Source organism: Chlorocebus sabaeus, chromosome 6, assembly GCF_047675955.1.
Source record: "Chlorocebus sabaeus isolate Y175 chromosome 6, mChlSab1.0.hap1, whole genome shotgun sequence".
Classification (NCBI taxonomy): Eukaryota; Metazoa; Chordata; class Mammalia; order Primates; family Cercopithecidae; genus Chlorocebus; species Chlorocebus sabaeus.
Genome location: NC_132909.1, coordinates 19,433,744 through 19,447,593, shown reverse-complemented (window position 1 = coordinate 19,447,593; position 13,850 = coordinate 19,433,744). Strand labels below are relative to the sequence as shown.

Here is a 13,850-nt window from a genome sequence, read left to right as displayed (position 1 = left end):
GACCTGATCGTCCCCCATTCCGACACCAGTAAAGGGTCTATGCTGAGGAGGATTAGTAAAAGAGGAAGACCTCTTTGCAGTTGAGATAAGAGGAAGGCACCTGTCTCCTGCTCATCCCTGGGAATGGAATGTCTCTGTGTAAAACCCTATTGTATGTTTTATTTACCGAGATAGGAGAAAATAGCCTTAAGGCTGGAGGTGAGACATGCTGGTGGCAATACTGCTCTTTAATGCACCCAGACGTTTGTGTAAGTGCACATCAAGGCACAGCACCTTCTCTTAACCTTGTTTATGACACAGAGACCTTTGTTTACATGTTTTCCTGCTGACCCTCTCCCCACTATTACCTTATTGTAAGGATCAATAAATACTGCGGGAACTCATATCAGTGCTGGCGCTTGTCTGTATGCTGGCTTGTCCTCCCTATGCTGAGCGCTGGTCCCCTGGGTCCACTTTTCTTTCTCTATACTTTGTCTCTGTGTCTCTTTCTTTTCTCAAGTCTCTCATTCCACCTGATGAGAAACACCCACAGGTGTGGGGGGCAGGCCACCCCTTCAAAAGGGAGGGATAGCATTAGGAGAAATACCTGATGTAGATGATGGGTTGATGGATGTAGCAAACCACCATGGCAAATATATACTTATGTAATAAACTCACACATTTTGCACATGTATGTATCCCAGAATTTAATGTATAATAATAATTAAAAATAAATAAATAAACAGGAATAAATACACAATAAAAACTTTTTTAAATTATACTTTAAATTCTAGGGTATTTGTGCACAACGTGCAGGTTTGTTACATATGTATACATGTGTCACGTTGGTGTGCTGCACCCATTAACTCGTCATTTACATTAGGTATATCTCCTAATGCTATCCCTCCCCCCTCCCCCCTCCCCACAATAGGCCCTTCCTGTGTCCAAGTGATCTCATTTTTCAATTCCTACCTATGAGTGAGAACATGAGGTGTTTTCTTTTCTGTTCTTGCAATAGTTTGCTGAGAATGATGGTTTCCAGCTGCATTCATGTCCCTACAAAGGACATGAACTCATCCTTTTTTATGGCTCTATAGTATTCCATGGTGTATATGTGCCATATTTTCTTAATCCAGTCTGTCACTGATGGACATGTGGGTTGATTCCAAGTCTTTGCTATTGTGAATAGTGCTGCAATAAACATACGTGTGTATGTGTCTTTATAGCAGCATGATTTATAATCCTTTGAGTATACACCCAGTAATGGGATGGCTGGGACAAATGATATTTCTAGTTCTAGATCCTTGAGGAATCGCCACACTATTTTCCACAATGGTTGAACTAGTTTACAATCCCACCAACAGTGTAAAAGTGTTCCTATTTCTCCACATCCTCTCCAGCACCTGTTGTTTCCTGACTTTTTAATGATTGCCATTCTAACTGGTGTGAGATGGTATCTCATTGTGGTTTTGATTTGCATTTCTCTGATGGTGAGTGATGATGAGTATGTGTCTGTTGGCTGTATAAATGTTTTCTTTTGAAAAGTGTCTGTTCATATCCTTTGCCCACTTTTTGATGGGGTTGTTTTTTTTTTTTTTCTTGTAAATTTGTTTTGAGTTATTTATAGGTTGTGGATATTAGCCCTTTGTCAGTTGAGTAGATTGCAAAAATTTTCTCCCATTCTGTAGGTTGCCTGTTCACTCCGATGGTAGTTTCTTTTGCTGTGCAGAAGCTCTTTAGTTTAATTAGATCCCATTTATCAATTTTGGTTTTTGCTGCTGTTGCTTTTGGTGTTTTAGACATGAAGTCCTTGCCCATGCCTATGTCCTGAATGGTATTACCTAGGTTTTCTTCTAGAGTGTTTATGGTTTTAGGTCTAACATTTAAGTTTTTAATCCATCTTGAATTAATTTTCCTATAAGGAGCAAGGAAAGGATCTAGTTCCAGCTTTCTACTTATGGCTAGCCAATTTTCCCAGCACCATTTATTAAATAGGATATGCTTTCCCCATTTCTTGTTTTTGTCAGGTTTGTCAAAGATCAGATGGCTATAGATGTGTGGTATTATTTCTGAGGGCTCTGTTCTGTTCCATTGGTCTATATCTCTGTTTTGGTACCAGTACCATGCTGTTTTGGTTACTGTAGCCTTGTAGTATAGTTTGAAGTCAGGTAGCGTGATGCCTCCAGTTTTGTTCTTTTGGCTTAGGATTGTCTTGGCAATGCGGGGTCTTTTTTGGTTCCATATGAACTTTAAAGCAGTTTTTTCCAATTCTGTGAAGAAAGTCATTGGTAGCTTAATGGGGATGGCATTGAATCTATAAATTACTTTGGGCAGTATGGCCATTTTCATGATATTGATTCTTCCTATCCATGAGCATGGAATATTCTTCCATTTGTTTGTGTCCTCTTTTATTTCACTGAGCAGTGGTTTGTAGTTCTCCTTGAATAGGTCCTTCACATCCCTTGTAAGTTGCATTCCTAGGTATTTTATTCTCTTTGAAGCCACTTTGAATGGGAGTTCATTCATGATTTGGCTCTCTGTTTATCTGTTACTGGTGTATAAGAATGCTTGTGATTTTTGCATATTGATTTTGTATCCTGAGACTTTGCTGAAGTTTCTTATCAGCTTAAGGAGATTTTGGGCTGAGATGATGGGGTTTTCTAAATATACAATCATGTCATCTGCAAACAGGGACAATTTGACTTCTTCTTTTCCTAACTGAATACCCTTTATTTCTTTCTCTTGCCTGATTGCCCTAGCCAGAACTTCCAACACTATGTTGAATAGGAGTGGTGAGAGAGGGCATCCCTGTCTTGTGCCAATTTTCAAAGGGAATGCTTCCAGTTTTTGCCCATTCAGTATGATATTGGCTGTGGGTTTGTCATAAATAGTTCTTATTATTTTGAGATATGTTCCATCAATACCGAATTTATTGAGAATTTTTAGCATGAAGGGCTGTTGAATTTTGTCAAAGGCCTTTTCTGCATCTATTGAGAAAATCATGTGGTTTTCGCCTTTGGTTCAGTTTATATGCTGGATTATGTGTACTGATTTGCGTATGTTGAAGCAGCCTTGCATCCCAGGGATGAAGCTCACTTGATCATGGTGGATAAGCTTTTTGATGTGCTGCTGGATTCGGTTTGCCAGTATTTTATTGAGGATTTTTGCATCAATGTTGGTCAGGGATATTGGTCTAAAATTCTCTTTTTTTGTTGTGTCTCTGCCAGGCTTTAGTATCAGGATGACGTGGGCCTCCTAAAAAGAGTTAGGGAGGATTCCCTCTTTTTCTATTGATTGGAGTAGTTTCAGAAGGAATGGTACCACCTCCTCCTTGTACCTCTGGTAGAATTCGGCTGTGAATCCATCTGGTCCTGAATTTTTTTTGGTTGGTAAGCCATTAATTATTGCCTCAATTTCAGAGCCTGCTATTGGTCTATTCAGGGATTCAACTTCTTCCTGGTTTAGTCTTGGGAGTGTGCATGTGTCCAGGAATTTATCCATTTCTCCTAGGTTTTCTAGTTTATTTGCATAGAGGTGTTTATAGTATTCTCTGATGGTAGTTTGTATTTCTTTGGGATGAGTGGTGATATCCTCTTTATCATTTTTATTGCATCTATTTGATTCTTCTCTCTTTTCTTCTTTATTAGTCTTGCTAGCCATCTATCAATTTTGTTGATCTTTTCAAAAAACCAGTTCCTAGATTCATTGATTTTTTGAAGGGTTTTTTGTGTCTCTATCTCCTTCAGTTCTGCTCTGATTTTACTTATTTCTTGCCTTCGGCTAGCTTTTGAATGTGTTTGCTCTTACTTCTCTAGTTTTTTTTTTTTTTTTTTTTTTTTTTTGAGGCAGAGTCTTGCTCTGTTGCCCAGGCTGGAGTGCAGTGGCCAGATCTCAGCTCACTGCAAGCTCTGACTCCCGGGTTTACACCATTCTCCTGCCTCAGCCTCCGGAGTAGCTGGGACTACAGGCGCCCGCCACCTCGCCCGGCTAGTTTTTTGTATTTTTTAGTAGAGACGGGGTTTCACTGTGTTAGCCAGGATGGTCTCGATCTCCTGACCTCGTGATCCACCCGTCTCGGCCTCCCAAAGTGCTGGGATTACAGGCTTGAGCCACCGCGCCCGGCCTTCTCTAGTTCTTTTAATTGTGATGTTAGGGTATCAATTTTAGAACTTTCTAGCTTTATCTTGTGGGCATTTAGTGCTATAAATTTCCCTCTACATACTGCTTTAAATATGTCCCAGAGATTCTGGTATGCTGTATCTTTGTTTTCATTGGTTTCAAAGAACATCTTTATTTCTGCCTTCATTTTGTTATGTACCCAGTAGTCATTCAGGAGCAGGCTGTTCAGTTTCCATGTAGTTGGGTGGTTTTGGTTGAGTTTCTTAGTCCTGAGTTCTAGTTTGATTGCACCGTGGTCTGAGAGACAGTTTGTGATAATTTCTGTTGTTTTACATTTGCTGAGGAGTGCTTTACTTCCAACTATGTGGTCAATTTTGGAATAAGTGTGATGTGGTGCTGTGAAGAATGTATATTCTGTTGATTTGGGGTGGAGAGTTCTGTAGATGTCTATTAGGTCTGCTTGGTGCAGAGTTGAGTTCAATTCCTGGATATCCTTGTTAACTTTCTGTGTTGTTGATCTGTCTAATGTTGACAGTGGGAGAACCACTGCTCTCTTCAAAGCTGTCAGACAGGGGCATTTACATCTGCAGAGGTTTCTGCTGCTTCTTGTTTAGCTATCCCCTGTTCCCATAGGTGGAGTCTACAGAGGCAGGCAGGCCTCTTTGAGCTGCAGTGGGCTCCACCCAGTTCGAGCTTCCCAGGGCTTTGTTTAACTACTTAAGCCTCAGCAAAGGTGGGCGCCCCTCCCCCAGCCCTGCTGCCGCCTTGCAGTTAGATCTCAGACTGCTGTGCTAGCAAGGAGGGAGGCTCCGTTGGCGTGGGACCCCCGGGCCAGGCGTGGGATATAATCTCCTGGTGTGCCATTTGCTAAGACTCTTGGTAAAGAGCAGTATTAGGGTGGGAGTGACCCGATTTTCCAGATGTTGTGTGTCTCAGTTTCCCTTGGCTAGGAAAAGGAATTCCCTTCCCCCTTGCTCTTCCCAGGTGAGGCGATGCCTCACCCTGCTTCAGCTCTCACTAGTTGGGCTGCACCCATTGACCAGCACCGACTGTTCGACACACCCCAGAGACATGAACCTGGTACCTCAGCTGAAAATGCAGAAATCACCCATTTTCTGTGTCACTCATGCTGGGAGCTGGAGACTGGAGATGTTCCTATTCGGCCATCTTGGCCATCCCCCCCACAATGTGTGCATTTTTCTAACTTGGATGATATTTTTAAAATGGAGATTCTCAATGCAAGACACTCAACCATGGAAAATAAAAATTCTCTCTTTCTCTTTCAGAGATTCTGGGGCACCAAAGACCTTGATCCTCAACAGGACCTGGGGAGAGAGGTAGAGAGAGTCTCTGTGTCATCCTGACCCTATCCAGGCCCCTTGCCTTTGCCAGGTGAGGGCCACTCATACTCCATCTCTCACACACCTGGGCTCCATCTACACTCCCTCATTTTTCTCTGGGTGTCCATGTGCAATAAAATCTCAGATACTCACATTCTGGGAGAAAAGTGAGATTCCTAAGTCTCGTCCTTGATTTGTGTGCTACTTAGCTCAAAACCTGCACGAAGACAGGGACAGGTGCAGGTGATCAGACTTCAGCTACAATGCCGTCTTCACTTGGGGCCCAGCACTCAGGACCCCTCCTCAAGTTCTCTTTGTTATAACAGAAAACATCCTTAAAATCTATATGAGGAATTTAAAGAAGAAATGAATTCAAATCCCTCTCCCTCCCTCCTCTCTTTCTGTTTTACTCTTTAGTTTTATTGACTGTGAATTTAAACTATTTTTTAAAACTTGATCCAAGTTAACAAAAAAATGTATATTATGATGAATTCATGATTAAACTAGTACTTATGTAGCCACCACAATTATAGTTGTGGCCTGTTGCTAACACCCATTGACTCCTGTGTTCCTTCCCTACCACGTGACCTTCTTGCACCTACTGGCAACCATGCTTCTGCCCTTCTTTTTGGCTTTGCTTTAGTTTTATCACTTTGTTGAATTTTGCCTGTAGATATTTATCTTGGATTTTTTTTTCTTTGCATCATGCATCTTTTCTAAAATATTTCTGTTTTTAGGATTCATCTATGTTGCCGTGTAGAGCTGTAGATCCTTCCTTTTCACTGGTCTCCACTCTGGAGTTTTATAAATTGGCCAACACATATTCAGCAGTTTTATTCTTGGTAGATATTGGGTGACTTCTAGCTTGAGGCTATTGAAACATTGTCTTCTACGCAAAATTCTCCTGATCTCATGCTGATAATTTCTTATTTCAAGGAGAGTGGCCAGAAAGTCGATTGAATCCCTGAAATGTCAAGCAGGTGTCTGCCTTTCTGCTTGGTGAATAGAAATAAATTGTCCAAAAGAAACACAGAGACCTACTGGGAAGACAGGGATCAAGACACTCTGAGGATTAAAGTCTTTAGAGCATTTCAGATGGAGGGGGCTGGCCCAGAATTCTCTCCAAAGGAGACACTCCAGGGAGAACATTTACTCTTGGTTAGCCTGGGGCATTAGGAGGGGTCTTCTGAGATCAATGGTTAGGATTTACTGGGTGAGGGGAGGCAGTGGGGGCACTGCAGGGAGTGGCAATGGAAGTGTCCTAACCTTGTGTCTGTGGTGGAGATGAATGAGGCCTACAGAAGAGACTATCAGTAAGAGCTGTCATTGTGTGCCCTGATCAAAGAGTTTGCCTTCTATCCACCTATGACCAAGATTTACACTCTGGAAAGTAGTATCTCCCCTTTTCACAGTTTGAGCCTACAGCTCCTTTTCTGTGAAGTGACTTTTTCCTTTCTCAGTCTGCAAAGAGGAAGGGAGAAGGGCATGATCACCCATGAGCACTCTTTAAATGAACAAATCCGATTTCTGCATCTGTGCTCTACCTTTTGAAAAATGGTGTTGCATACCCATTGTTCCTGAACTGAGGGGATGAGCATATGAGTTTCTTTCTCTGGTGATTTTCTTCTTGGCATTTTTCAAAGTTAAGTGGAGGGACATATGATATATGGGGTTTAGGCAGAGTAATGGGAGCCCCCAAGGGTTCCTGCTCCCTTGTTTTCAGTGTAAAGAGTGGGGTTCCTACTCAGTTCTGCTCAGCTCAGACACAGCCCTACCCTCCCTGTCAAGGCTCAGTTATTCAAGCCTCCAATCCCACTGCTACACCTCAGTGACTCATCTGAAATTGTGTAGGGTTGGTTGAGAGAGTCTGACATATAGTCAATGCTATAGAAGGATGTGGTTGCTAATGTCTTCTCAGACATTTCACTGGCCTTTTCACTTTTTGTGTCTCAGGAAGATTTATCCTCTTTGACTCATTCACACCACCCATAAAATCCCCCAAGCCCTCTTGATGATGACCACTTTATCTTTCTCCCCATGAAGGCAAGAACCAAATTCTGTGAAGTTGGATTAAGTTTTAATGAGCAAAAGTAAGGATTGAAGTGAGAAAAGATCACGCCGTTAGCTGGCTTTGGGAATCCCATGCTCACGTACATCAGAGATGCCTTGACAACATGAAGTCTGGTTATCTCTTTCAATTGCTGACCTTAAATGTGGTCAGGTAGATATCTCTCCACACTTGCACCATCTTCACAGAACTGACCGGGACTCGATGGTGAAAGGTGTAATAGGCTTGGCCATTGACCATTACCTACAGAAGGGAAAAATACATCAGAAAGACAGTATTCCACCAAACAAGCTTTCAGCCTGCTCTCTATGGTGTCGTAGTACCTGAAACATCCAACCAGAAAATGCCTCATTATATAATTGGACCTGGTAGACACACTTCTTTTTTGCAGACTACCTTTGGTAACGATTTGAGACAGCTGCTCTCTGTATTTTCAATGTTTCCTCTCATTTCTCCAGCGAGGCTCTATCACTCCGTGTCACATGGGCCATAGTTGCTCAGCCTCCCTGCTATGCTGGAAGATCTCCAAGGCCGGGGACTTGTTTCCTAAACTTGAATCCCTGCATCTTGCACAGGGCCAGCCACGGGGTCAGTGCTCAGCAATGTTCGCTGAATGCATACATTTCAGTTACACAAACTATGACTGTTGCTTCCTGCTGATGACCCAGTTTCTCTCTGGAATTGCTCAGATCCAAGCTGGTGGTGGCAAGGAAGGAAACTCAAGTGTTCTCAGAGAGGTGGGACTGGATTAATGTGATAAAACATAGGATATTATCTTTAACAGCTTATAAACATAGAATAGCACCTCTGACTTTAATGTGAATAAAATGTGAATCTTTTGGCCTACCCATTTGAAATGTCAGAAAGTTTGATCATGTTTTTTATTACTGAGGCTACACAGGGAGTCATATTTTGGGTTTCATTCTCAAATTTAAAATCCATGCATCTTTGAACCAGTTATTCCATTTCTTTATAACCATGTTCCAATATAAATAGGGAAAAGTTGGCAATGACAAAAGGGTTGATTAGAAAGCTTAACACAGTAACATCTGTGAGAGCAAAACATTGGAAACCAACTCTTGTAAAGGGTCAAGAGCAGCAAGCTAGGAAAATCCTTCTGGGGGATACTATATAATCCTTATAAAATGAGGCAGCACCACGGATAGATTATTTCCCCAATATGTATTCTTTGGGTACAATTCAACTGTCATTCCTAAAGTATAATGTGTAGAGACACTTATACCAGCATTTGTTTAAAAAGAAATGAAAGCATATATATGGGCGTACGTATATGCTTTTCTAAGGGTAGACTATCTGTGGAAGAAGAGTAGAGAAGCTAGTAATATTGTCCTGAGGATTGGGATTGAGGAGTGAAAAGAAGCCTTCATATTGGACTGACTAAAACAATTTTATTCATATGTATATCTTATCCATTTAGCTACATGAAAATTTAAATAACATCATAAATGGAAATGAGAGCTATGGGAAACATAGAGGATATTCTTCATTTTTGGAAAAATGGCAAGTGAACCAACATTGACCCTGATCAGGAATGGGAAAAAAGCTGAGGATGGCAGTGCAAGCAGAGGTGACGGCAGTGCAAGCAACAACACTTGCTGAATGAGAGAGAGAAATGAGAAAAGTAAAGGGAACCCCTGTGTGGGTGATGAAAAGCCTGGAACAAGGGGAATTATGGGTGATTAAAAAGCCTGGGACAAGGGGAGTTGTGAGTGATGAAAAGCCTGGAACAAGGGGAATTATGGGTGATGAAAAGCCTGGGACAGGGGGAGCTATGGATGATGAAAAGCCTGGGACAAGGGGAATTATGGGTGATTAAAAAGCCTGGGACAAGGGGAGTTGTGGGTGATGAAAAACCCGGGACAGGGGGAGTTATAGAGCAGAGGGATTTATCTGGAGCTACAGCATGAAGATCTGTCTCCTGCTCTGAAAGCCCATGGAAGCCAGATACGGGAAGCTCCAGGGGTGCTCACCTGGTACTTATCTTCCAGGACCAAGATTTTCAGTTCAAATTCTTGGCCATCCTGAAAGGGCATATTCTTGGATACCACCTCCTCCTTCCAGGTCCTAAACTCACGGCTGTTCATGACCGCACGATTGCCAAAGTACACTTGGAAATGGAAGGCAATGTCTGAGTCGTCCTTCATCTCGGTGTGGAAATCCACCTGCAGATGTGGTTCGTTGCTAGGGGCAGAGCACACAGTGTTGGGCAGGTCCCTTTCTTGTGGGACACACACAAGACACACACACAAGTCTCTTTGCCCCTTCCATAGTGGAGCAAAGACTTGTTGGTATTCTAGGCCTTGTCACTGCGGAGCTGCTTCAGCTCCTTGTGTTCTCCCTGCATGGAAAGAGATGCTCCACGCCTCATCCACAGGTGGAAACTGAGCCATAGTCACTGACTTGGTCATATGAAGTGTCCATTTTCTGACAATTCTATGCACTTTAATAGATATAGTACCACAGCCCCAAACCTTGAGTGTCCTTTTCTCCTAGACCCATGACTAGCTCCCGTGCAGCCGCTGTACATCCTTCCTCCTTCCACCTCCCATCCCTGCACCAGGGAGTACTCACAAGAAACAGACAACCGGTTTCCCTTTGATTGTCACTGTAGATCCAGTAGACAAGGACACAGACTCTGTGTGTGGCACCTGCCAGGGAATTGAGAGTGGGTGAGAGGGGCAGGGCCAGGTACGGCCTGCCCCCCCGTAACAGATTCCCGTGGTGCAGCCAGTTAGAGATCAAATGGTAGACTCAGGCCTCCCTGCTCCCACCCTACCTCAGTCAGGACCCCGTATTTTTGAAGACAACGGGGCCCATAATTAGGAGCAGAGCTTCAGAAACTGAGCTGCCTCAGTTAGATCCTTTATTGTGCTGAATACTGGCAGTGAGATGTTAACATATTTTGAACCTTTTTTTTTTTTTTAGACAAAGTCTCATCATATCACCCAGGCTGTAGTGCATTAGCACAATCACAGCCCACTGCAACCTCAGCCTCCCAGACTCAAGCTATCCTCTCACCTCAGCTCCTTGAGTAGCTGAGACTACCGCTCCACACCCAGCTAATTTTACATGTATTTGGAGCATTGGGGTTTCACGATGTTTCCCAGGTTGGTCTGGAGTGTGTAGGCTCAAGGGATCCTCTGGTCTCAGCCTCCCAAACTGCTGGATTACAGGGGCGAGCCACTTTGCCCAACCAGCAGTGGGACCTTAGATCTATTGCTTAAACGCTCCCTGCCTCAGTTTTCCCAATACAAAGATGATAATCCAAAATACCTACTTTGTATCATGTTTTTGTAATACAGTAGTTAGGATATGTAAACCCTTTAGCCTAATCCCTGGCATGTATAGGACCTGTTGGGGGTCCTCTAACAAACAAGGAGGGTCCTTGTGGAACACAGACTTGTGATCATCTTCAACTCTGAAACTGTGAAAGCAAGATGTGAGGATGTAACAGTAGAGAGATTCACGCCAGTAAGAAACAACACTTGTTGAAAGAGAGGGAAATGAACAGGAGAGAACGGGAAACCCCCGTGTGTGGGCGGCACATACATCACAATCATCAAGGGCAATGGACGTCCTTTCCAGAAGGGGCACACATTGCTGAGAGCACAACCGCAGTACTTGCACAAATGAAGCCTGTGAGTCAGGGAAGTTATTGGATAGAATCTATAAGCGGATGGTAGTTTTCCTTTTTGAAACAGGGTCTCACACTGTCACCCAGGCTGGAATGCAGTGGCACCATCAAAACTCACTGCAGGCTGGGCGCGGTGGCTCACGCCTGTAATCTCAGGACTTTGGGAGGCCAAGGTGGGCGCATCACTTGAGGTCAGGAGTTCAAGACCAGCCTGGCCAATATGGGAAACCCCGTCTCTACTGAAAATACAAAAACTAGCCAGGAGTGGTGGCACATGCCTGTAATCCCAGCTACTCGGGAACCTGAGGTAGGAGAATCACTTGAACCTGGGGCGTGGAGGTTGCAGTGAGCCGAGATTGCACCACTGCACTCCAGACTGGGAAACAGAGAGAGACTCTGTCTCAAAAAAAAAAAAAAAGAAAAAAAAAATTACAGCAGGCTTGAAGGCCTGGGCTTCAGTGATCCTCTTGCATCTGCCCCCAAGCAGGTGGAACTACAGGCATGCAGCACCAGTTTCAATACATTTTTAAATTTTTGGAAAGATGAAACCTTGTTATGTCTCCCCGGCTGGTCTACTGGTCCTGGCCTGACATAGTCCTTTCAATTCGGCCGCCCAAAGTGCTGGGATTACAGGCCTCAGCAAACATCTTGATGAATATCCACTGTCAGCTCTGCCTGAACAGAGGCTAAACTTCTACTTTCCTGGTTTTGGATGATTCAGTCTTTTAAATCAAGTCCCTCAATGTCCTTCTTTAGTGAATCAGAATCTGCTCACCATCCTGGCGCTCAATGGGAAGGACAGGCTAGGGTTGGAGACAGGGAGAGACCTGAGGCTGGAGGCAGGAGCAGGGGGTCACCGTGTGCAGATTCCACTTAAGGAACCATCAGCCCCACTGTCTGTGTTTCTCACCCCACTCTGCTTGTGAAAAGGCAGCTGAGGATTCATGCATTCTGCTCTCATAAATGCTCAGAGATAAATCCTCAGTAACTCAAGGTCCTCAAGATCCCACCAGTTCTGCCACCGGGATCCACGTTGACGCACAAGGGAAGTTGCACACCTGCTTAGTCAGAGGTACTGCTATATGGGGAGGAACCTTCACATGCACAGAAGGCCACATGCACGTTCCCAGTTCAACACCCAGTCACATCCCAGCACACACAGTCACACAGAGTCACACCACTGATTCACACACACCTGCTCACTGTGCATATAAAGATGCTCACACACTGGTCCGGCTGTGCTCACACACACACTCACATCACAGTCATGAAGACAAAGTATAGTTACCTGATTACAATCACTTACACACCCACCCATATCCTGGAGGGTCATACACTTCCCATCTAAAGTCACATCATTTTTAGCAGAGTTCACTGTCATCAGACACCATCACATGCTCCCAGAGGGTTACAATGGTCCAGCATCCACACCCCAGACCCCACAAGCATCTCAGGTACCATAGCCCTGGGGTCTCTCTTCCACACACCTACAACTCTCAGTAAAGCATTGACAGTAGACATTTTCATACTTTCATCTCATAAAATCTCCTTCTTCCCTTTTTTGTGTGACCTGAGATTACTGAAGGCTGTGCCTTTTTAACTCACGGGTAGCAGTGACATTGTTGTCTCCCTCTGGGTGGCTCTTCTGAATTGTGTCCAGGCTTCTGTGTGAATCTCTGAGTTGCAGAATTTAAAGGGTCCCTATCAGCCCTGCCCTCTGGCTTCATTCCTGATTCCAAGCCCCTCCCAGGAAGGTTTCCCCACAGAGTGAGAAGGGGTGGGGTGTCAGAAACAGACTCAGTCACAACCACACCTGTTTGGAGGCCTGTGTCTGTGATGCAGCAGAAATGACCGTGAGGGAGGTACTGGGGGAGGAAGGGGTCACCAGGGAAATGCACAGATAAAGATGATGGAGTGAGGATGAGGGGTGTGAATTCCAGCCTCCATGCTTCTCATGAAGCCTTTTCTCCACTGTGCAGAATCTACCAGGAAGGTGTGCATTTTCCTAACCTGTGCAATGGCAAAAAGCTGGAGATCCTGGGGGCAAGGCACTCGACCTTGAAAGAAAATCCTCCCCCTTCTTCTCCAGTGGTTCTGGGAGAGCATAGATCTTGATCATTTGCAGGACTTGGGGACAGAAGTAGAGAAAACACTTGTGTCTTCTTTACCCACCCTCAGACCCCTTGGCTCTGCCAGGTGAGGGCCACCCCCACTCTGTCTCTCAGACACCTGGGTTTTAGGTATGCCCTCTTATTTCTCTATTCTTTTCAAGTGAATCAAAATGTGAGGCTTTTGTTCTCCTACAGATTCTTGGAGAAAGGTGAGCGTTCTCACTGACAAGTGGGAGCTAAGCTATGAGGATGCATTGGCATTAATATTAGTCGTGCCTGACCCGACAATAAATTCCACTTTCCCTGGTCTAAAACCTTGACAATTCATTTCCAAGCATACACTCCAAATTTCTGCTCATATAAATCAGCACAATCACACAGTTCTTTTGGTACATAAGGTATTTCCTTAAGATTAATTCATAATGTCATCCCACTGCATTCCTTGGGTTTGGCCTCTGGGTATGGACATGGAAGAAATGAAAAGGGTCAGAGGTCACAATTAAGGAGCTTTGGAAACCCCATTCTAGGAAACCACCCTCACACCCTGCCCAGAACGGTAGCTGATAAGAAATAATCAG

The 13,850-nt window shown here is 44.0% G+C and overlaps 2 protein-coding genes across 9 annotated transcripts in view; one reads left to right on the top strand and one right to left on the bottom strand.

Annotated features, from left to right (window-relative positions):
- Nucleotides 1–9,474, top strand: part of LOC103234683 (galectin-9-like) — a 132,164-nt gene extending 122,690 nt beyond the window's left edge. For 4 of the 8 annotated variants that reach the window (XM_073016501.1, XM_037991674.2, XM_073016494.1 and 1 more), the window contains one exon: nt 5,385–7,475. In XM_073016501.1, the coding sequence (XP_072872602.1) occupies nt 5,385–5,462 (78 nt within the window). In that variant the 3' untranslated portion in view covers nt 5,463–7,475. The other 4 variants (XM_073016496.1, XM_073016495.1, XM_073016497.1 and 1 more) reach the window with 4 other exon arrangements.
- LOC103234682 (galectin-10-like) lies at nt 7,494–13,648 on the bottom strand. Its single transcript, XM_007996792.3, has 4 exons — nt 12,767–13,648; nt 10,099–10,175; nt 9,498–9,708; nt 7,494–7,749 (listed from the first exon to the last, which is right to left on the bottom strand). Exons 1-4 carry the CDS (start codon nt 12,779–12,781, stop codon nt 7,633–7,635), a joined length of 420 nt encoding a protein of 139 aa, XP_007994983.2. The 5' UTR covers nt 12,782–13,648; the 3' UTR covers nt 7,494–7,632.
- Nucleotides 13,649–13,850: the final 202 nt, after the last annotated feature.

Excerpts from the sequence above, each read along its gene's own strand:
- LOC103234682 (XM_007996792.3), bottom strand. Across the intron at positions 9,709-10,098 it reads AAACCGGTTGTCTGTTTCTT|CAACGAACCACATCTGCAGG; the intron begins GTGAGTACTCCC and ends CTCTGCCCCTAG. Across the intron at positions 7,750-9,497 it reads TCCTGGAAGATAAGTACCAG|GTAATGGTCAATGGCCAAGC; the intron begins GTGAGCACCCCT and ends TCCCTTCTGTAG.